The 25,214-nt window shown below is 43.5% G+C and overlaps 1 protein-coding gene across 1 annotated transcript in view; it reads left to right on the top strand.

Annotated features, from left to right (window-relative positions):
* The window catches only part of C10H16orf89 (chromosome 10 C16orf89 homolog), a 640,978-nt gene that overhangs the window by 448,629 nt on the left and 167,135 nt on the right, over positions 1–25,214 (top strand). The window contains exon 5 of the mRNA XM_069210520.1: positions 12,812–12,950. Within this exon, the coding sequence (XP_069066621.1) occupies positions 12,812–12,950 (139 nt within the window). The remainder of the gene's footprint in view (positions 1–12,811; positions 12,951–25,214) is intronic.

Raw genomic sequence — 25,214 nt, 5'->3', positions numbered from 1 at the left:
TCCAGACAGCATTTGCAACAGTTTTCAAGGTGTGCACGCTCTGAGGACTGCCTGTCTTCACCCTGCACCAGAAGAACCAAAGGAATTTCCTGTGGAGTGACGGAGTCACTTCCCTGCTTTAGCAGGCACCCTTCAGGACGACAACCGGTACTCTGGGACTCCTCTCCTGATGATGACTATCCTCCCTGGAACACAGGTGGTGGACCAAAGTGACCCAGGCTGTCCAACAGTCCAGCTGTCCAAATTTGGCAGAGGTAAGAGCTTGCTTCCCCGTGCTGCGACAGTACCCCTGTGTACCCCGTCTTCTGCAGCTCCTTGGGCTTCTGTGCACCTCTTCCAAGAATCCTTTGTGCACAGTTTAGCCCAGGTCCCCAGCACTCTATCTTGTGACGCTCAACTCGCTGAGTTGTTCTCCGGCATCGTGGGACCTACCCTTGTAGTGCTGCGACAACCAGTTTGCATCTTCTTGGTCCCCATGTTCTGGGACTCCCGTGGGTGCTGCCTGGTGCTCTGATGGCTCTCTGAAGTGCTGAGAGCCCCCTATGTCTCCTCAGTCTGAGTTGAGACCCCCAGGTACCTCCTGGGTCCAGGCAGCTCCTTTTTGACGCAAACCACGTACTTGCTTAAACCAAGGCTTGTTCGCGGAATCCAGCAATGCAACAACTTGCATCCAAATATTTGACGTGGGACATCTCCTGCACCGAGCAGTAACCCACAGCCATCTTCTTTGGTGCTCGGCTGTACTTTTCTTCTGACCGGTGAATCAACTTTTGCACCTTCTCCTGCTCTTCCTGGACTCTTCATCGACTTCTGGACTTGGTCTTCTCTCTCCACAGGTCTTCAGGTCCAGGAATCCATCGTTTGTTGCTTGCAGTCTTGCTTGGTTCTTGCAAAAATCCTTTATCATGACTTGTATTGTGTTCTGAGGAAACTTGCTGTAGTTTACTCCTGCTTTCCTGGGATCTGGGGTACTTTACTTACCTTTGGTGTTTTCTTACACTCCCAGTGCCCCTCTGCACACTACACTTGCCTAGGGGGGAATCCGACTTTCGCATTCCACTTTCTTCGTATATGGTTTGTGTTTCCCCTAGGCCCATTGCAATCTATTGTATTTTCTACTGTTTGCACTATTCTATGACTGTTTACTTACCTGATTTTTGATACAAGTGTACACATTGTGTATAATACTTACCTCCAGTAGGTGTATTGCCTCTAAGATAGTTTTGGCCTTGTGTCACTAAAATTAAGTACCTTTATTTTTAGTAACACTGAGTATTGTCTTTTATTGTGTATTAGTACTGTGTAACTATAGTGGAATTGCAGGAGCGTTGCATGTTTTCTAGTTCCACCTAAGCTGCTCTGCTACAGCTACCTCTAGACAGCCTAAGCTACTAGAAACACTGCCTACATTGTACTAAGGTGGATCACTGGACCTGGCATAAGGTGTACCCATTACAAACCAGTCCAGCTTCTCACACAGTCCCTAGTCATGAACATAAAGGCAAAAGTTGTGCTGAGCTTCTGCACACTAATGTACAGCTCTAGTTTAATGAGTTTGAGAGGCTCAAGCTCCCCTTTTAAGAATCCATTTCCAGACACAGGTGTGCTTTATTGTCTCAGGCTTTGACATTCATGTTATGGAGGTTGTCCCCTTTGAAGTGGCCACTCTCTGTTTTCTCCTTTGTCTAGGAAGCAGTCTGTCACAGCAAGAACGACTCACATCTTGATAGTCCCACACACAGGCCATGGGAGTGACTAGAGGATCACACATGAATGCCAGCCACACAGATATTTGTCTATCGAAAGGTTCCCCAGACCCTCAGCTCTATTCCTTATGATCTTCTTATCATTTCCATTCCCTTTCATAGATGTGCCAAGGCCCCACTGACCAGTGACCTTTACGAAATCAAAGATCTCTTTTGAAGTGTGTTATAATGCAGGGGATTTTTCCATCCAAACATTGATGTTTTCATTTGCATTTTAGGGCCGTCTCTCTATGTAGGGCTACCGACACCCAAGAGGGGCAGTTTTTATTGAGAGAAATGTGGAAAGGGTCAGTGGTAGGACTTTTGTCAATCTCCACATATTTTAGAACTTTATAAATTCCTTTAAAAAGTGATTTTAGCCAAAGGTGTATGTTTTCAGTGCATTCTAGATAACACAAATTAGTGGGCTTCACACAAGCCATATGACTGTCATCTCCCACAGACATATTGTTTCAGAGATGTCTGGGTTCGGTAGGTTTTCCTGGGTGCTGTTTAATCCCAGGCACAGATTCTGTAGTTACCCACATCCACCGAAAGCTTGAAAGTTCAAGGAAAAATCTTGATGTCCCCACATTGCGTTTGGTGACTTGTCCGGTTGTAGTTTATATGCCCACCCACACAAGCGGGGTATCATTTATATTGAGAGAAGTGTGGGAACACAGAAGAGTAGGACATTCGTAATTATCTATTGATCTCTTTCAGGTTTTTCTTTCTGAATGTGAGTCAAGAGTGCAAGAAAGGTTATTTTGCAAAATACCATCTGAATCACGATACTACAGGTAACTCCAAATTCAGAGTTACACGAATAACAACTGTTCATAATCTCAGATTCGTGGGCACATTTAAAAAAAATGACTAGCTTTCCTTCATACCCATTCTTCCTTCATAAGAGTATATCTTATGAACTGAAGCATGCTTGGTACACAATGAAATATCATTACCTGCTGCACCTTTGTGGATGGCTCTAGATAGTGAGTGTTTTCAGAGAACCCTCAACACTGTATTCCTACGACATGAAGGGGCTGATGGATTTAAAGATATAGTACATAGTTGTATTGGCCACTGGGGTGAAAAAGTACAGATTAACACATTGGCCCTCATTCTGACCTTGGCGGGCGGCGGAGGCCGCCCGCCAAAGTCCCGCCGTCAGGTTACCGTTCCGCGGTCGAAAGACTGCGGCGGTAATTCTGACTTTCCCGCTGGGCTGGCGGGCGGTCGCCTTCAGACCGCCAGCCAGCCCAGCGGGAAAGAGGCTTCCACGATGAAGCCGGCTCGGAATCGAGCCGGCGGAGTGGAAGCTGTGCGACGGGTGCAGTTGCACCCGTCGCGTATTTCACTGTCTGCGCAGCAGACAGTGAAATACATGTAGGGGCCCTCTTACGGGGGCCCCTGCAATGCCCATGCCAGTGGCATGGGCACTGCAGGGGCCCCCAGGGGCCCCGCGACCCCCCCTACCGCCATCCGGATCTCGGCGGTCCGACCGCCGGGATCTGGATGGCGGTAGGGGGGGTCGGAATCCCCGCGGCGGTGCAGCAAGCTGCGCCGCCGCGGAGGATTCAATGGGGCCGCGGTACACTGGCGGGACCCCGCCAGTGGTGCCGGTCCGACCGCGGCTTTACCGCCGCGGTCGGAATCCCCATTGGAGCACCGCCGGCCTGTCGGCGGTGCTCCCGCGGTCCTCCGCCCTGGCGGTCAAAGACCGCCAGGGTCAGAATGACCACCATTGTCAGCTATTTCTATTTTTCTTACTTTCATTAGATTTTTATTTCAACTATTTGGGAAAACCATGAGTAATATACAGAAGTGACCCCTTGCTGAAATCTGAAAGTTGCCTAATTTTCGTAAATTTAAATTTTTCTGTTTCCTACATCTCTTACAAACAAAACCTGCAACTAGTTGGAAATTGTGAAAAAAATAGGACGTGTTGACTACCACCTAGAAAATTGCAAAAATTGTAGTGAAAAAACATGTTTTTCAACGAATGTTTCTGAATTCTGGAAGTGGGCAATATTAGCACATTCTTTTGTCGTTGTGATTTGAATAAAAAAACTATTTCCAATGTTTCCTCCTCAAAAAACATTTTGCTCAATTTTGGCTATTTTCTCAGTTGTGTTTGAGGAATCTACAAAACATGGATACCTTCAGAATCCCCATCATGTGGGAAACAAAGGACACACATTCGGTCTGCATATGTTTCGAGTAAAAAATGTTATAAAGGCTTAAGTGTGAACAGCCCTAAACACATAAAGGGGTTCAGCACAGGAAGGGGTGTGGAGACATTTGTAAGCAAAATGAATAGTAGCCATGACATCTTGGCCTGATTCACAGAGGTAAACTTACACTTTCAATGTAGTATCTTTATGCGTGCTGAGTCTCCGCAAATAAAAACAATAGGTATTTTGTGAGCAGAAACTGCACATGTGAAGATACTACTTGTAAATTCCTTTTTGAATATCAAACACTCGTGAACTTACACAAAATTGTAAGTTTAGCTTTGTGAATCAGCCCCTGAGTGTTCAGAGCAGCTGCCCTGAATTTTCCCAATAAGATTATTTTGAACTGTAGGTATGGCATTGTAGCAGTCCCCACAGTATAGATACTCGGGAGAGGTATGTTTGGTTTTACGGTAAGTGTTTTTATTGGTTATTGAAAAAGGTACTATGGATATTTCAGTTAGATGGTTTAAGTTCTGTTTCTCCTTTGGGTGATGCGTTTCTCCCCTCTAATGGTATGTCCCTCTTCTTCTTCTCCTTTGGCACTGTGTGTGGTCGTCCTCGTAGGATCCCACCGTCAACCTTCCAGAGCCACGACCCTCCGGGGTCGTGGCTGGCTCTGGGGAGTTCCTCGCGTCGGTCTCCGGTATGGTTGCCGATCGGTCCAGGCTTCCCGTCTTCGAGACCGGATCTGCTCCTCCGAGGTCCGCTGTCTTCGTCCTGGGTTTCTTGGGGCTTTTCTCCTCTCCGATAGTTTTCTCCGTCTCTCTGCTTCTCCTCGCCGCCGCCGCCACCTCGCATTCCTTCCTTCCTCTTCTCTCTGGAATTCCGCCCCTTTTGGCCTCCTTCCTCTCCTCCTGGCCAATCCGAACTGTCTTCGTCATAGGAGGTTGCCCCGGCAACCTCCCGATGCGTGCCTCGCTGTGAACGCGTTCCCAAGGTGACGTGGGAACGCGGAAGTGATGTTCCGGCCTCCTCCGGCATGGGGGAGGCTTCTCGATCCGACACGGAGATCGGGGCCACCCGGTCACACACCCTTCCCCAAGAACTGTCCTGTTCCAGGACAGGAGACGACAGGGGAAACCGAGACAGATAATCCGCGGGGGCCTGCTGGGATCCCGGAACATGGCGAACCTGGAAGGAGAATGGCTGAAGTTCAAGGAACCATCTGAGTATCCTAGAATTCGAATCCTTATGGGCAGCTAGCCAAGTGAGGGGAGCGTGATCTGTGAATAGTATAAAAGGCCGACCCAGTAGATAGTATTGTAAACAGTCCACGGCCCACTTGATGGCCAGGCACTCTCTCTCGATGATGGGATAGCTACGTTCTCTCGGAAATAACTTTCTACTGATGTAGACAATGGGATGGTCCAGCCCCTCGCTATCCGGTTGAGTCAGAACCCCCCCAAGCCCAACATCCGAGGCGTCCGTATAAAGGTGGAAAGATTTTGAGAAATCAGGACAGTGGAGGATGGGGCCGGAGGTTAATGAGGCTCTCAACCGTTCAAAACTTGCGTTCTGTGATTCAGAAAAAGGTAAAAGCCGATTGGGATGGTGTTTCATAAGGAGATCCGTAAGAGGGGCTGCGCAGGTGGAGTAATGGGGAATGAACCGCCGATAATAGCCGACTAGCCCTAAAAATGAGCGCAACTCCTTTTTAGTGTGGGGAAGAGGTGCATGTAAAATGGCATCAACCTTCCGCGTTTGTGGTTGTAGGGTACCTTGTTTTATGCGATACCCTAGATAAGAGATGTCGGTTTTCCCTATAATACATTTCTTTGGATTGGCAGTTAAGCCGGCTGTCGTGAGAGTCTGGAATATGTGCTGGAGATGTACTAGATGGTCTTCCCAGGTCTCACTGAAAATCACCACATCATCTAGGTATGCAGCCGAGAATGTAGGATAGGGTTTTAAAATCCTATCCATGAGTCTTTGAAAGGTTGCTGGTGCTCCGTGAAGCCCAAATGGCAATACGGTGAATTGATACAACCCGGACTGGGTGGAAAATGCAGTTTTTTCTTTATCTTGGGTAGCTAGGGGAATCTGCCAATACCCTTTTGTTAAGTCAATTGTGGACATGTATTTTGCTTTCCCTAGTTTTTCAAGAACGTCATCTACCCTGGGAATGGGATAGGTGTCGAACAGAGAATTTGAGTTAAGTTTGCGAAAATCTATGCAAAACCTGACAGTACCGTCAGGTTTGGGTACTAGGACTACCGGTGAACACCAGGGACTAGTGGATGGTTCTATTACTCCTAAGGATAACATTTTTTTGATTTCTTCCTCGATTATTTGTTTTCGGGCTTCGGGAATGCGATATGGTCTTACTCTAGTGATAGTATTGGGGTTGGTTCGGATGTTATGGTGTATCAGGAAAGTTTTGCCTGGTTTTTTTAAAACAATCTTTGCCATTGTTTTAATACCTTATGTGCTTGCCGTTGTTTATCCTCAGTTAAAGTTTCGTCAATTGAGGGTAGATCATCTTTCGGGGCTGGTGTGGTAGGGCAGAATTCAATGTCTAGTGTCTTGTTGGTGCATAGAAACTGGCCCATTCCTACGTTATGGTTTGGTTGTTCGGGTGCCTCCCATTTTTTAAGTATGTTCACATGATATATTTGGGTTTTCTGTGGACGGGATGATATTTCAACCAGGTAGGTGACGGGGGAAATTGCTTTGACTATCCGATAGGGACCTTGCCATTTTGCCAGGAGTTTGTGTTCAGAGGTGGGTCTCATTAGTAAGACTTGATCCTCAGGTTGAAATACCCGTAATTTACTTCCCCTGTCATAGTGGGACTTTTGGGTTTGTTGTGCCTGTTCCATGTTTTCATGTACTTCAGTCCATAATCTGTGTAGGTGTGTTCTTAACTTTTGGGCATATTCTAGCAAAGGAGTCCCCCCTTCCTCCGCCTCTGCCTCCCAGGTTTCCACAGCCATGTCTAACAGGGACCTAGGTTGGCGTCCAAACACCAAGTCAAACGGGCTATGACCGGTGGATGCTTGTTCATGGGTTCGTATTGCGTATAATACTAACGGCAACTTTTGATCCCAGTCTTTCCCGGTTTCATGGATAATCTTCCTGAGTAGCGTTTTAATAGTTCGGTTATACCGTTCGACCAGTCCATCCGTTTGAGGATGGTAAGCGGAGGTCCTTATCTGAGCAATACCTAACGTTTTGCAGACCTGTTTCATTAAGGTGGACATAAAAGGGGTACCCTGGTCTGTAAGAATCTCGTGGGGAAACCCAAGACGAGCGAAAACATTAATCATAGCCTGTGCAACTGTTTTGGTAGTCATGCTGGTGAGGGGAATGGCCTCGGGGTATCTGGTGGCGTAGTCCACAATAACTAGCATATAGGTGTGTCCCTTTGATGAAGGAATCAAGGGTCCGATTAAGTCCATTCCTATTCTTTTAAAAGGGACATCGATAATCGGAAGGGGCATAAGAGGTGCCTTCTTAGGCCTTCCAGGTTCGGTTAACTGACATCGTGGACATTGTGTGCAATATCTTCGTATGTGTGCGTATATTCCCGGCCAATAAAACCGCCTGAGCAAATACTCTTTGGTTTTTTCTCTCCCGAAGTGTCCCCCCCCTGGTTGATTATGAGCTAAGGTGAGAACATGTTCTCTATAGGCTGTAGGTACTAGAAGTTGGTGTTTACGTACTCCCGACCTGGTGGTAGTCACCCGATATAACAGGTTTTTCTGTATAAAAAAATAGGGACCCACCTCCTCACTCTCTTCTGTTACCGCCGACCTCCAAGCATGGGTAAGGGAGGGGTCCTCTCTTTGTTGTTGGCAAAAGCTACTAGGAGCCTCATGTAGTTCTGCCACTATCTCTTCGATGGGCTTGGCACCTGATACCTTCCGGTATTGCTCTCTCTCTTGTCGTTTTTCTCTTCTGGATAACTTTCTGCGGTCTACTGAACATTCAATGTTACTATCTGAAAAAGGGGCCTCTATCCACCAGTCCTGGGATACCTTGTTATCTCTGACGTGGTCTAACAACTCTTGGAAGTGTATGTAGTCCGTTCCAATGAAACACTCCTCGATTAATTGTTGCATTATTCCCACCTGCAGGAAATCTCGATAAGGACCCCACCCGATCTGGAGTACCTTTAGGGGATATTGGGCCTTATCCCCGTGTATACAGCAGATAGACACCCATTGTTTCACTTCTGTGTCATCGTCGACCAGTTCTTTTCTAATTACCGATTGGCTACAGCCTGAATCCACAAGGGTATACACATTCTTCTCATTAACTGTTATCATTGTCTTGAACTTCAGTGCCCCTCTTCCTGTACACAGTACCCTACGTCTTGTCATTCCTATTTCCATTGGTTCCCCAGTTTCTTGTTTCTGGGGACACATACGTGCAATGTGTCCCCATTCACCACAATTATAACATTGGGGTCCCGTTGTAGGTGGTGCTTCAGGAAATCTACGAGTGGCTAGCTGATCGTGTGGGTTTTTCGCAAAGGTCTTTGGATTCGATAGGACCGGTTTAAGGGTGGACCGAGTTGGGAGGTTCCTGATATCTGTAGAACGATGAAAAGCGCAAGCTAAATCGATAGCTGTCTCAGTATCTACTTTTGGGTGTTGCCTGATCCAGTGTTTTGTGGACGGTGGTAGTCCTTCAAGATATTGTTCTAATATAATAGTCGTGATAACCTCCTCTCGGCTACTCCCAATATGGCCTAGCCACTTCAGTGCTAAGTCTTTGACCCGAAAATAAAAGGTCCGGGGATCTTCGTTGGTGCCCCATTTAACTTTACGAAATCTAACCCGGTAGTACTCGGTATCGTGTCCTACCCTTTCGAGTATGCTGGTTTTTATATCCCTATTAGGTGTGAGACCTCCTGGATTCGCGGCTTGGTATGCTGATTGTAGGAGACCGGTCAACAAGGGGGCGACATACTGTCCCCATTTATCTTCCGGCCACAGGGCAGAGGATGCCACTCTTTCAAAGTTTGTAAAGAAGGATTCTGGGTCCTCTCCCTCTTGATACTTCTGTAGCACCGAACTGGGAACATTTGGGTGCACTTTGCTAGCGGCAATAGTCTCCGTGAGCTTTTTCATCGCCGTTTCATGTACTAGCTGATTATTCGCAAGTATGGTTGCCTGACTCTTTAAAGCAGATTGTAGGGCTTCTCGATCCTCTTTGGCTTCTCGCTGTTGGGCTTCCCATACCAGTTGTAAGTGTCTTTGCCCTTCTGCTAATTGCTTGACCATGGTCTCTAATGACGGATTTTTACTCATTGTGTATACTGTTTGGACTGTTAAGGCAGGGTAGGTAATTCTATCCCACTTCTGACACCACTGTAGCAGTCCCCACAGTATAGATACTCGGGAGAGGTATGTTTGGTTTTACGGTAAGTGTTTTTATTGGTTATTGAAAAAGGTACTATGGATATTTCAGTTAGATGGTTTAAGTTCTGTTTCTCCTTTGGGTGATGCGTTTCTCCCCTCTAATGGTATGTCCCTCTTCTTCTTCTCCTTTGGCACTGTGTGTGGTCGTCCTCGTAGGATCCCACCGTCAACCTTCCAGAGCCACGACCCTCCGGGGTCGTGGCTGGCTCTGGGGAGTTCCTCGCGTCGGTCTCCGGTATGGTTGCTGATCGGTCCAGGCTTCCCGTCTTCGAGACCGGATCTGCTCCTCCGAGGTCCGCTGTCTTCGTCCTGGGTTTCTTGGGGCTTTTCTCCTCTCCGATAGTTTTCTCCGTCTCTCTGCTTCTCCTCGCCGCCGCCGCCACCTCGCATTCCTTCCTTCCTCTTCTCTCTGGAATTCCGCCCCTTTTGGCCTCCTTCCTCTCCTCCTGGCCAATCCGAACTGTCTTCGTCATAGGAGGTTGCCCCGGCAACCTCCCGATGCGTGCCTCGCTGTGAACGCGTTCCCAAGGCGACGTGGGAACGCGGAAGTGATGTTCCGGCCTCCTCCGGCATGGGGGAGGCTTCTCGATCCGACACGGAGATCGGGGCCACCCGGTCACAGGCATATTGTTGGTCCAATCAAAATCCAGTTATATTAATGTAACAATTTTAAAATTGGATAACAGATGGGCAAATATATATTTATTTATGCAATACATGGAACACAAAAATAGCTAGGAAGGTGAAAATATCTCAAATGGCATCTGGAGGTGTGTAACACAAGCCCATGAGGGCCCTGTGGTGCAGGTTGGTCCCCAATCCTTCACAGGGCACCCAATCTTTCAAGGTCCCCCCACTCAGCCCCAGGACAATGAAATCTGTGAGATATGTGAAATCTAGGGAGCCCTCATCACGTTCTGCAGGGCTGCACAATTTTGCATTACACCACTGGGTATCTGAAGGTGGGGTTGTACACAGTTCACAGACCTGTTCTAGTCTTCCCTAGACAATGCAACACAGTAGGTGGATAAATCCCCCAAAACAAGATTAATGACTACCTAACTGTTAGACCTGACAGCCTTAGGGTGGTCATCCCCCAACGTTTTGACTGCCTCCCTCCACTTTTCTGACACTGTTTTTGCTGGGTTTAGGACTCTGCACACTTACTGATAGCCAGTGCTAAAGTGCATGTTCTCTCTCCTTACCAACATGGTAACATTGGCTCATACCCAATTGGCATATTTAATTTACTTGTAAGTCCCTAGTAAAGTGCAATACATGTACACAGGGCCTGTAAATTGCTACTTGTGGGCCTGCAGCACTGGTTGTGCCCTCCCCGTAAGTAGCCCTAAGGCCGTGTCTCAGGCCTGCCATTGCAAGGTCTGTGTGTGCAGTTCCACTGCCACTTCGACTTTCAGCATTTAAAAGTACTTGCCAAACCTTAAACTCCCCTTTTTCTACATATAAGTCACCTCTAATGTTGGCCCCAGGTATCCCATAGGGCAGGGTGCTATGTAGATAAAAGGCAAGACATATACTTGTATGTTTTAGATATCCTGGTAGTGAAAAACTCAAAAAATTGTTTTCCACTACTGTGAGGCCTGCTGCTTTCATAAGCTAGCATTAGGGTTACCCTCCTATACTGTTTGAGTGGTAGATTCTGATCAGAAAGGAGTAAACAGGTCATACTTAGTATGGCCAGAATGGTAATAGAAAATCCTGCTTATTAGTTGAGGTTGGATTTTATATAACTATTTTTGAAATGCCAGTTTTAGAAAGTGAGCATTTCTCTGCACTTAAAATCCTTCGGTGCCTTACAGCCTGTCTCCAATTAATGTTTGGGCTGGGCTGGTTGACAGCTTCCTTGTGCATTTCACTCAGACAACTACAAACACAGGATACTCAATCACACCTGCACTCATCTGCATACTGAATGGGTCTTCCTGGGCTGGAAGGATGGAGGGGCGTGACACTTACATTTCAAAGGGTAGTGGCCTTCCCTCACACAATGGACTGCCAAACCCCCTACTAGGACCTGGCAGACAGACCTGTACTGAAAGGGGACCTTGTGCACTTCAAAACCACTTTTTGAAGTCTCCCTCACTTCAAAGGCATTTTGGAGTATAAACTGGGTCTCTGAGCCCACCAACTCAGACACTTCTGGACCAGATTCTGCAACCTGTCAAGAGGACTGCCGGGCTGCCCAAATAACTCACCTGGACTGCTTTGCTGTGAAGGACTGCTGCTTTGCCCTTCTGTCTTGCTGGCCTCTGACGTTGCTGAGAAGTGCTCCCCAAGGGCTCGGGTTGAGCTTGCCTCCTGTTTTCTGACATTTCAGGGTCAAAAAGACTTCATCTCTTGAAGAAACTCCTTGTGCACTGAAACTCAACACACAGCCTGATGGAAACGATGCACAACTTGTCTTGCGACTGAAAATTCGATGCACAGCCATACCGGATCGACGCACAACCGAGCCGGAATGACACAGCCTGACTTTCTGAGTGAAGAATCGATGCAGCGCCTGCCGTGCAACAGAAAATTTGACACATTGCCTACTGGATCGACACAACTCCTGTGACTTCGTCCCGCATGCCTAGGATTTTCCCTGCATCGTCCCTGGGCGTCAAAAGATGCCAGCATCACAGTGAGGAACCTAGACTGCGTGCCGGAAATCAACGCAAAGCCCCTTTCAGTGTGGAAAGAAACAACGCATCATCTGTGCCACCTCAGAAAGTCCGACGCACACCTTATCTTTCCATGCATCTCCTCTGCATGATAATTTTGACGCAAACCAGGTACTTTGTGCAAACAAGAGACAACTGTTGCTTTTTAAGATCTAAGATTATTTTTAATCTGACAAAAGTGATATTTCAACTTGTGCTTATTGAATCTTTATCGTTTTGACTTTCCTTTTACTAGATAAATATATATGTCTCTAAACCTGTGTGGTGTATTTTGTGATGTTTTACACTGTGTTATTCCATGATTTATTGCACAAATACTTTAAACATTGCCTTCTAAGTTAAGCCTGACTGCTCAGTGCCCACCTACCAGAGGGTGGGCATAGGATAATTTGGATTGTGTGTGATTTACCCTGACTAGGATTGTGGTCCCTACTTGGACAAAGGTGTATACCTCTGCCAACTAGAGACCCCATTTCTAATACTAACCATCTAACAAACATTCATATTTAAGCATCTCAGCACTGCTGAATTATTCTTGGGTAATCTCATCACCCTCCTTCACCATTCAAACGTTCCCTACACCAAGCGAAGGGCAAATTGTAGAAAAATGGCTCTTCCAGCACATCCAGGAAATGATAATGTGTCACCTACATAAATTCATCTAAACACACAATGTTCAGATGTCGCTCAATTTTATGCCCATTTCTCACCAAAGCTGTATGTTGCATGATTCTCAATTAGAAAAAGTAAACTCAATTTAAAATGATTTCTCCCAATAGAAAGGATGTACAGATCGCCTATTCGAAGTGGAAACCCCATTTTACATGGCTAGATTTTGTGCCAACATGATGAAAATTAACCTGAAGGTTGAAGAAGACTGCTATCCTTCTGAACATCAAGATCTGTTCATGGAAAACAGTAAGTGGTCATCAGGCTTTGGAGAAAAAGGTTGGTGTGGTAATGTTAAATGCATGTCATCGAGCAACATTTATGATTTCATTCAATTAACAAGTTCATCTTTTGTAAGGTCCTCTTGAGGGATGTGATGGCCAAGGTTTGAAGAAACCCTTAAATTGTCTTTAAAGTTTTTAAGACAAGTGAGTCTTACAAGTTAGATGCAAAATTTAGGTTCATAAGGTAAAAAATGTAGGAGTAGATTTATCAGTCTTTCATGCAACACAATGCAGCAAGCTACCTTGCTGCATTAAAGGAAAGGGCAGGAATGCACTGTAATTAACACCATACAGTGAATTCCTGTCCTTTCCTTGCACTGGTGCACTTTAGACTGCCTAGAGCCAACGCAGGTACCCTTGCATCATGCTACAAGGGTGTCTGCATTGTAGGCAGGATTGTTTTTGTGAAGGAAAGGTCACTTTACTACACAAAACAATCTTCAGAGGCATTTGCCTCTTTCGGTGTATTCTGCAGGAGCAACTGCATCTCATATCCATTTCTATTACTATCCCTCAACCACCTGAAAACAATTGATCTTGTGAGCCAGATTAAAGTTTGGTAGAATAAAGGCATGGGACAGTTTTCTGCCCAATTATCGCTCTAATTTTCTCTACCCATTGATCAGTAAACATCTACAAGATCACAGATTTCCCAGCCCTATAACAATGCTTAACCATAAGAGTTTGTTTTTCTGCTGCCTCTAATATCTTGCCAGTTCCCCTTACATCACACCTGAGTACTACACCATGTATCAGCACATCACATCAATTCACCCATCACCAGGACCTTTCTAAACATCAGATCTCTTACTTCCACACTTTACCTCCACTCAGAACACAAGCTCAACCAAACTTATCTCTGCAATGAAAAGAATAAAAGTTATTACTCCCTAACAAATTACAGTCCAACCATCACTTGGCTCATATGTTCTTTATACCAAATGTTTAACATTGACAACAAATGCTTGCAGTCTTTAGACAGACAGAGCCACCACAATCATATTATGTATGAGTATGGAGACAGGAGTTCCACGACAGTCAAGTGTTACTGAGCATGAAAAGGCTAACGGAGAACAGGTGCAGGGGCACCCCAGGGAGGGCTCTGCACTATCCATGCACTTGGCACGGGCAGTGTAGGAGTCCCCCTGGCCAGCACCATCACAATGTTCACTATCTGCTTTGCAGACAGTTAACATTTTGAGAGTGCTGGTGCAACAGCATTGCCACCGGCTCTATTACTTGCCAGAGACAATGCTGTAGGCTGTTTCCCGCTAGCCCAGCAGACGAAAGCTCAGATTTCCACCCATTGACCTAGATGGAAACTAATAATAGGCTCGGCGGGGAGGTAGCCGCTATGACAGCAACCTCCCCATCGGACGTTCGGAGGACTGCCTAAACCGTCCACCGAACTCATAATGATGCCCCAAGTCTTACACAGAAGGTGACGTGAGGTTAGAGACCACAATTTAACAAATATCAGATAATTAGTACACTGCTATCCAGCTAGTACTTTCGTTTACAGACAGAACATACTTAGGTCCATATGTACGAACACTTTTTCCCATAGACACAAAATGGGGGAAAACCTTTGCTACATCTGGCCCTTAATTACTAGCCTACATACAACATAATCACTGTACATAACCTCCAGAAGGAACTTATCAGGGATACAAATGGTAAGTAGTACCTACAGTAATCCAAGTGGCAGTCTGTACCAGAAAGGTGCATGGGTCCTAGGCCCTGCTTGGGGTATTGTAGTCGGGCTATCAGGAAATCTCTTAAAGCTCTGTTTCTTTTCAATTTAGCATTTCAGTCACCGAATGTCAGTGTCAAAATGTCTTGTTTGTTTATTGGTCCCCCTAATCTGAGTGATGTGAATATTGTGCAGAGCCACACATAACCTTTTTCTGTCCCAACAATATGTGAGGAGCTCATTCTTTCTCTCACTTTCACTTACATAAATCTACATTCACATAGAATACATACATCCTTTTAGCAGACTGCACACATTCTGCTGATCATTACTGGCCTCTACTCCATCTTGGTTATTCACAAAGGTAAATTATGCTTGTGAGTAATTTACAAGTGTAATTCACTCTTACACTTTCGAGTAACTACTATTTTGCCTATTCAGAGAATCCAAGTGTAAAGTTACTCAAAAGTGTAGACATGCACATCTACATCCCCTGAAAAGCAGGATGGAGCAAATTTACAGGTGTAAGTTACTCCTTAAAAAACGGTAATAAGTGCTGTACCACATATGGCCAACCATGAGTACTACAACACCCTACCATAATAAACAATAGAATTAGAGACTTAATATAAGCCTCCATTGGTGATAATGTTAAATTGAATTAAATTATTTAAAATAGTTAAAAATGAAAATAACATATTATACTGTAATGTAAAATATATATAAAATAGAACATCTTTAAAATTAAAATATAACATGTTTTAATAACATTTCAGCATTTAAATGCAACAAGAAAAATAACAATATATTTTATTAAAATATATGTAGATTACTTTTAATCAGTTCTACAATGCTATAAATCACTATTTATAATTGTTAATGCAGAACATTATTTTATTTTCCTACTTTAGGGGGGAATTTATTTTTACTTTAAACTTCAGAAAAATCGTTTTAATTTTAGCTAATATAGTTCAACTAATTTAATTTGGAATTAAGTTTGTAGCGCTGTAGCATGTTTTATAGATCTACATTCAAAATAATTTTATAAAATTAATTCACATTCATATTTAAAATAAATTATGTTTACTAATTTGTCCAAGTTTAATCAACTTACATCTACTAACCTACTTTATAATTGAAAATACTCAGACAAAATAGGAGTGTTCGGACCTATAAAATAGATTTTTCCTATGTATGAAACCCATTTTAGGAGCCGTTAAACGTAGGTGTCCCTTACAATTTGTGAAACTATACCATATAAATCAATGGCTTGAAAAAATGACTGACTCCCAAGTTGGAATGATGACTCATAGCTTACTTGCTAAAGGAAGGGAGCATTGTTGCACCCCCTTCCCCTTTGTGAATTGTTGAAAACGTTTCCAGGGACCACTGACAACTTTGCCAAAAACCTTTTTAATATTATGTATATATCTTTAGATCAACCACATTTCCTTTAAAAAACAATCTTACTTCTTTAAATAAAAGAAAACATCTTTATTACAAAATAAACACAGACTGGTGGTCTGCTTACCCTTTCAGGCCACTATCTCTGTATATGCTACTAACCGAGTGAGTCACAGTTTGTGACCCACATTATGAATATTAATGAGGTATGTTAGACTGCGACCCACTCTGGTACACAATTTTGCAGACTGACCTATTAGTACAGAGGTCAGTTTGCAAGATTCCATACTGGTGACTGAAAGACTGGTCACCATTTGCAACCACTGTTTGAGATCAGTATATTAATAAATTTGGCCTGTAATTATTTCATTATAGAAAATGTTTGTGATGTGATAAAGTGAGAGATGGTGGAAATGTCATCTGCTTTAGCTTAATGATGGTGACTGAGTTGGCAATCCTCTCTCATAATCATGTGACATATATTTAGAGAGATCTTTAAACTTACAGTGTCAACAGATGATGATGACTAAATTGCAATAATGTTTGCAATATGTCTAAATACAGGAATTGTTTTAAACATCTTTGATTTTTGGATCAACGGCGGGATCATAATGGGAAAAAGTGAACCTGGTGTTAAAATAAGATCCACCGATTACTCTGGTTCATGCTTATCTTGGCCCCAAATTGAATGAACTCTATTCCAGGATTGTTATTGCTATATTGTAAGGAGGATTTGAAAGGGAGGCTGAACAATAGTGCGAGGAGTGGAAATCCCTGTCTTGTTTCCTCCCTATACCCATCTTTTAGTGGTACATAATTATTGGGGGATAACTGCACCAAAACGGTTTTGCAAATTGTTTCTATTCTATATTTAAAGGTATGTCCACTTCACTCAGAGTTTTCATTATTCATGAAAAATTATCATGGTAAATATTTTTCTGTATCAATGCTACAGAAAATGATCATAGAAAATGTTTTCCTTCGTATCTTCTTCACCAAATACCACACAATTCTAATGTTATCATTGGTTTGTCTTCCAGTATTAAACCATAATATCTAAGTGTAACTGGTTTGCGAAACAGCATCATAGACAGCTTGGTATCCATGTAAACAAAATCAATTGGCCAAAGAGAGGCAGGTGGTTAGGGTCTTTTTCATGTTACTGTACGTTTAATGCTGCCTTTAGAATGTATCTGGGGGCCAGGAGGAGCAGATCCTTGCTGCTCTCACAGTTCTGAGTGAAGGTTCCGGTCTAGTGTCTCCAAGAATGAAATTATCAGGTCTGGAGTTTGCTAACATAGGGTCTGATTTAGATTATATGACGGAACACCGAATTAAAAACAACTACTAACCTTAACAACGAGGTCGGAACACCGACCTCGTCCTTACTACTAATGATTTTACCACGAATGCCTTAACAACGATATTTCGTTGTAAAGGCATTCCTGATAAAATCATTAGCAATAGGCACCATTCACCCTACATCCCTCACCCCACCCCCCCAACCCCACCCCAAAACCTAAAACCCCCTAACCCCCCACCCACTCCCCAAAACCAAAAACGCCCCACCCCCCCAACCCCACCCCAAAACCTAAAACCCCCTGACCCCCCACCCACTCCCCAAAACCAAAAACGCCCCACCCCCCCAACCCCACCCCAAAACCTAAAACCCCCTGACCCCCCACCCACTCCCCAAAACCAAAAACGCCCCACCCCCCCAACCCCACCCTAAAACCCCCTGACCCCCACCCACTCCCCAAAACCAAAAACGCCCAACCCCACCCCAAAACCTAAAACCCCCTGACCCCCCACCTACTCCCCAAAACCAAAAATGCCCCACCCCCCCAACCCCACCCCAAAACCTAAAACCCCCTGACCCCCCACCCACTCCCCAAAACCAAAAACGCCCCACCCCCCCAACCCCACCCTAAAACCTAAAACCCCCTGACCCCCACCCACTCCCCAAAACCAAAAACACCCCACCCCCCCAAACCCACCCCAAAACCTAAAACCCCCTGACCCCCCACCCACTCCCCAAAACCAAAAACGCCCCACCCCCCAACCCCACCCTAAAACCTAAAACCCCCTGACCCCCACCCACTCCCCAAAACCAAAAACGCCCCACCCCCCCAACCCCACCCCAAAACCTAAAACCCCCTGACCCCCCAACCCCACCCCAAAACCTAAACCCACCACTTACCTTCGCCAACTCCCTTCTTTGTACCTTAACCACGCATGTTCGTTGTTCAGAACATACGTAGTTAAGGCACAAAAATACGAAGTCGTGGTTAAAAAAAGTGTTGTTACGCTTTCGTTAACCACGACTTTCGTAATAAAAAAGTCGTAAAAAAGGATGTTTACCTCTGATTTATAGTTTGGCAGATGGAATACAATGTTACAAATGTGATGGATATCTTATCCTGTGTATTACAAGTGTCATAGGATATATTTCACTTGTAATATAGTGGAAGGGGAATCCGTCAGATAGTATATCCCATCTGCCAAACTCTAAATCATTTCCTTAGTAATTCCTGACCCAGAGACACCAGGAAATGTAGAATGATCCTAAGCAATATAACCCACGAGATACCTCTCTGCGCCTCTCCTAATATGGGCCATTATCACTACACCAAATTCTGAGAGCTTTTCAAGATGTATATTTGAGGGTTTTTTCACACATCATTGCAAATCTTGTAATTTACGACTCTTAATCCATCAGAAACCAGGGATTTGCTTGACTGGTAGTCATGGATATCTCATTTTGGTGACTCTAATTTTAAGTCCTGCGGAGGAGAAATCTGTAGGTCAAAATAATGTTCATGTAATAGTTTTAGTTAATATCTTTCATACTATTAACTCTCTCTAGGGTTTGATAGAATGTCTGGATAAACCAGAGTTTTCTTTTAACGGTAGATGGGCTTTTCCATCTTTGGGTGTTATCTGCAGACTTTATTTTGGCTGTGTGTCTCTGTGCCAGTATCTTATCTAGTCAGTTCAATTTCTTTTCATAAAAGCTCTCTTTCATTCTACGTAAAGTTAGTTTGATGTTATGATGCCATTTGTTAAAGTTTCTGTTTTGTCAAATTACACTTTGTTCTCAGATTGCCAACAAGGTCTATCAGTTTTCGCACTGTATGACGCCAAATCCAAAAACGATTTTAACGAGAATGTAAAACCAACTGAAATTAAGGTGCATACTTTCACTTATTTCCTACTCTCCCTATGCCATTTCATTAAAAAATAATCCCCGTTTTGACCTCAGTTATTCCCTCAGTAGTTCCTTCCAGCGTTCTATCAGACCATAGGAAGATAACACCATTGTCTGTCTTTCTTCCTGGACAGACCAATGTGTACACCATGGCAGTCCTCTACAGGGAAAATTCATAAATGTCCTCCACTCACAGTGAAAACAGTCCTGCCAAGTGAATGACTGATCCAAGGACGTCTGTTTTTATTTTTTCTTCCCAAAGGAAGAAAACAAAGAGCAGACAGGTCAGCCCTACCACTACAGTAGGGTCGACTGACATCATTCTATGATTTTTACAATTTGATACAGTGCGAAATTCACCCAAAGGCATCTGAGTAATTTAGTTGAGCACCAAGCTTCATTATACAAGGTCAGTGACTTGCCCAGAAGCACAAGATGTTTATCCAGTCTAGGACTCGATCCTGGTTCCACAACTCTAACGTCATTAGCTCAGGCTGTTAGTCCACATCTCCTCCTTCTTTTTCACTGACACAACTCGCCCAATGGAAGCAAGAGCAACCGCCAACTGGAAATAATGTCTAAATGTGCACGGTCTGCTATGGTAAGCAGGCAAAGGTGTTGCCACTACCTATGCCAACCCAAGAGCTTGTCGGTCACATGATAAACCTAGCTCGCAACCTTTTTGGATCACAGAGGAAGTGACTTTCCTGCATAAAAATAATATTTACTCGGAGTCAGTGAGGTATTTTTATATATTTTATATAAATTATTTGTTTTGGTTTATGCATAAAATAAACAATCAACTTACAGACTGGGGTTGGTTACGAATAGGCTGTCCTTTTTTTACTATTTATTTTTTGTGGCTTTCAGTGGTGTTCCCCCAGTGTTTTCCAAACCTTTTGAAATAAGCTCTTATTAGTGTTTATTCAGCTGCCTAACCCCCAAAATAAGCACAAATTGTGTTCTCCAGTGTTTACCAAACATGTTTTATGCAGTGATGGTTATAAAGTCCAAATATTCAATTTACAGAAAAAGTAATCCTGGAAATATAATGTCTTTCAACTGGCAGTGTGGCCAATGAACTTATGGTAGACTGTTTTAAGCATAGAACATTTGGATATTGCACACTAACATCTCACTACCCTCTCTCATGTCTCATTACCTCATTACCTCTCAGAACTCACTCTGTGAGCACTCTGTCTGGTTTAGAAGACTAATTACTACTCATGGATTTCTAAAGTAAGGGCCAGATTTACAAGGCCCTAGTGCCTCCTTGCGCCACATTAGTATCATTTTTGTTTTCGCTAATGTGGCTCAACAAGGCAAAAATCACTGCACCATATTTACGAAGTGACGCAGTGCATGCATTGCGTCACTTTGCAACCCTTTGTGCCCCATTATGCCTGTTCCAGGCATAATGTATGCAATGGGGGCATTCCAGCATTTGGAGACCCGCAAAAAAGACGCAATGAAATCCACAAGATCTCATTGTGCCATTCTTGGCGTCATTTTTAATACCTGCTCAGAGCAGGTGTTAAAAGGATGCACCCATTTAAATCAAAGGGCCTTCTTGCACTTTGCTGCACTATTGTCAACATTTTTTAAGCTAGTGCAGCGAAGCACCACAATAGCACCAAAAATGTTTATGCAATTGGCCTAACGTGCGGCATAGTGCGCCATATTGTCAATACGGAGCACACATGGTGTCATTAGGTGGTGGGGAGCAAGAAATCCGGTGCATCAGTACTGATGCTCCATATTCTTGTAAATCTGGGCCTAAGAGTGCTATATTCAAATGTTTAAAAAAAAAACATTTCTGGACACAGTTGGGAGTCCAGTCAGGTACTCCTTACTGAATATTATTACACTGTAGGAGTTTTCAACACTGCCAAGCGCATAGTACCTCGTGAAACGTTTAAAATTATGAATTACTACAGATTAATTTGTACCCCTGCATTCTAAGGCATCTGAAACTTGATATTTTAAACATGCTCGCTACTGCTTTTCTGCACTTTTTGCCTACCTACATTAAGTGGTGCTGCTGTTGTGCGAGCCTAGTATCCTTGTTGCACATGCCTCCCTTTAGGTCAGTCCTAAAGTTTAAACAGACATCACATTGTCTTATGGGACTTGAAATGTTTCTGTGAATATTGTAACTATGGGCTCAAAAACCCCAGAAGTGCTGTTTAGTAAAAAAAACTAGCATTAGCTAGATGAATCATACATACCAATAGGACGCCTTCTAGCTATGAATTTTATTGATAGGTGCACAGCCTTGTGCCATATTTTCACCACTATTCCATGTGCATGGTGACAGCACTCTTTTCATAGTTACCCATCAATGCACCATTCAAAGGTTTTTTGAAGCCTATAGTGTTTGGAAGCAACCCGACTTGCTGGTAAAGGTCAGTGATGTGCCAAAGAGTTTTACACATTCTGTGCCTTTTGGTAAACTGATAGTTTATATTGGCCATGACTCTTATGAGCCAGTCACTTCATCAATCAGTAAAAAAATAAAGCACTGCCAAATGATCAAATATATTTTAATATTCTGAGACTCTCGTACAATAATTAGACCAGACGTAAAACATGCTTCTAAACCCTGCACCTGAATTGTAGCACACCAAACTAGAGGAAACAAAAGTTAGAATAAACAATTATTTAGCGACATCCACAAACAACAAAAGAAGAAGAATCTTGAACACTCTTTCCTACTGCTAAGTTGTCTAACAAAGTTACTTTGGTTTGAAAGTAATCAAAAAGCCCAATATCTCCCCAAGAAGTAATCTTATATTTAATTTTGTTGTGGGTTTAAAGACCTTTCCCGTTGTGATATTACCCTGACCATTGACACATAGAGCTGAGTTAGTCAACAAATATGCATTCAAAAACAGCGATTGAAAAATAAAATAATTTTATCTTAACAATATAGGTAATTTCCACTCTCTGATCTCTCATTCCACTGAGGCCAACCCCAAATTTAATAAACCTGAAAGGAAATAATGTTTTAAGACCGCATCATTGCCCCAAGAGGTCAGCTGGACCTATTATGTGAGGGATCAGTACGTCTGCACTGGTTCCCACTCAAGGGAGAGCAATACTCACTCTTTTATACTGTTCCTGTATGCAACCCTTACTCCCACTCCTTGGCCACATCTTCCATCATGAGCAAAGCATTCCAGGTGGTGTAATATCAGTACCCTCATAGGTGCTGTCTATTTCTGTGCAGTATTCATCAATGTTCTCACCCTGTTTCAGTTAATCGTCTTGGCTTTGCAAGGTTCCCTTGTAGTTGTTGGCCTCTCTTCAAAGTAAGATGCATTTACAGTAATCTAGTTAGGGCATCTTCAACCCATCCATAGTTTTCTGTCCTAATATTATTTCCAAGCTGCCTGCTTCTCTGTGTCTTCCCCCAGGTCCTGCCAGATTAACTGCACCTTGTCATCTAATGTCCTGCTTCCTACGTATAGTGCACAGATGGACCCATTTCCAGGACTGTATCGCCATCATCCTTGGACATTGACATTCTTTGATAGTCCAAACTGATCCTAGAGCACCAGAACGGAATGTTATTCTGTAGTCTATTTTATCCTTCCACAGTTAGCCCCGAATGTCTCTCATATGTTGATGCCATCGGAGAGTAGTGTCAGATGCATCCTGAAAAAAGTGCATTTCTACCTTTGGAATCTGATTTACTGGATTTCATAACCTGTTGTTAGCATTTAAGTGAAGAAATGTATCAAAGCTATTTCTTAAGTGAATCTTCAATCTATTAGAATTAGGATCGACTTTCTATCCTTGGCACTTAATGAAGATGCTATTGTATTAAGAACAGTCTATAAATTGTTCATTTTTAATGTGACTAATAATAAAAAAATATGTCAATGCCTTTGATGTTGATTCTGTATTTCTCAGCTCTATTTGATTTTTTTACCATCTCTCAACTTCTCTTCGATTGCATCAAAGTAATTGCTTAGGTCTGCCAGCTTCAGTGAAATTTAGTGTCATGGTGCAGCAAGCACTCTGAGTAAAATCTTCCTTAAATGATCATCTTTAAAAGCCTAGGGTTCATGCTTTGCACTTCTGTGTTGTTGTCTCTAAGTTTGTGACAGATGGCTCCATTTATAATTGTCTCATCAGCAGGATATTCCAAATGGGGCTCAAGTTTCATACTGGATGCCATGTTCCACAGACCCCAACAGTATCTTGTCATCTGAATCTTTCAGGTACCACAATCGATGAGTTCCAACAGTAGTAATACTTTGTTGAAATTACCTCATTTGCTGCTATGCTGAAATTGGAAGACAGTTCTCCACTACATCCTAGATGGAACAGTTGTGTCAAACTATAGGGCACATATGTAAGAGCCCCTAGCGACAGCTTAACACTGCCGTAGTGTAATTTCTTTAACGCTAAAGTGGCTTTTTCCACACACCATATTTGCAAAGTGGCGTAACGCATGAATTGCACCAGTTTGTAATGCTTGTGGCACATTATTCCTGCTCCAGGCATAATGTATGCAAGGGGGGGGCGTTCCCCTGTTAGGGGGGGCTGAAAAAATGGCTCAAAGAAATCTAAGAAATTTCTTTGCGTCATTTTTGTGGTATTTTTAATGCCTGCACAGAGCAGGCATTAAAAGGAGGCTCCCATTATTTTCAGTGAGCCTCTAGGTGCTTTGCAGGACGCTGATCCAGCAAAGCGGCAAGCTAGCATCAAAAAGTTTGATGCTAGTTCCCTAACTCCCGCCATGGTGCACCGTATGTTGAATACAGCGCACACATGGTTGCATTAGGGGGACAATAAGGGGGCAGGACAAGTGGCGCTACATATGATGCAGCGCCACTTTTCATAAATTTGGACCTATGTGTCATAAGTTAGCATTAAAGAATTGAAGATGCAATGCATATATGTAGTGCTACATATAGATGATTATAGGGAAGACATAAAAGATGGAATTGTCTTTCAGAGAGCCCTGAATAGTTCCTGGCACTTGATCACTCAAAACAAGGCAGTGATTCTTTGGGTATGAAAACTAAAGTGTCACCAAAGTTATTTGCCTAAAGAGAGACAGAGAACTGGTTAGGGATTCATGTCAATCTTTCTTCAACCTCAAAATTGATTTCATTAGCAAATAATCTAAGTAGTATGTTGGCCTCAAGCCTGCAGTCGTATATCCAATTCCCTCTGTTTTCATCCCATGTCCCCCTATGTCACATTGCTTGAGGTCTACCTGATGGTGTTTGAGTTGTGTCAAACTGTATTTGTGTGTGCGTATTTATCTGCCTCTGTGTGTTTGTCTAACCTTGATTCCCTCACTGCTTGCCACCCTTTCATTTATATCTTAATTCATCTCCTGACCTCTTTTCTCTCTAAAATGAGTAATGTAAGTTGAATGTCTCTTGGCGCAGTGTCCATTTGAGAATCTTTGAAGTATACAAAAAATAATGGATGGAATACTAGAGTTAATCCCCGCCACAGGTAATTACTCAGGTCACACGCCAGCCTATTTTCTGGGCAAAAGAATGATGAACTGGGAGGTGGCCCGAGTGGTTATCAGTGGATGAGATTCATTCAAGCATCCCACCCATCTCATTTTTGTTTACGCCCATGTGACATCCTCATTTTAAAATTCCTTGCTGGCTTCCTACATTTTCTGATGATGGCGATCTATGTTACAGTCTTCTGCTGACTGTACTGATTGCTAGACTCTTTTGGGTGCTGGAGTCCACCCAAAGCTGCACTCATTTTGACATAAGTGACTACGGTACCCATGACCAAGGAACAATATTATTAATAGCTGGTTTCAGCCAATTATATTATTGTAGTACAACCATTCCCTCAATCCCAGTGTGGAGAGTGCTTACTGGCTCCCGCAGGCAAATCTGTATAGTATATTAAGATGAAATGCTCCTATATCTCTGATT

The sequence above is a fragment of the Pleurodeles waltl genome, chromosome 10 (assembly GCF_031143425.1).
Source record: "Pleurodeles waltl isolate 20211129_DDA chromosome 10, aPleWal1.hap1.20221129, whole genome shotgun sequence".
NCBI classification, from domain to species: Eukaryota; Metazoa; Chordata; class Amphibia; order Caudata; family Salamandridae; genus Pleurodeles; species Pleurodeles waltl.
The sequence above is the reverse complement of the archived record's forward strand: the minus strand, read 5'-3'. Positions and strand labels throughout refer to the sequence as shown.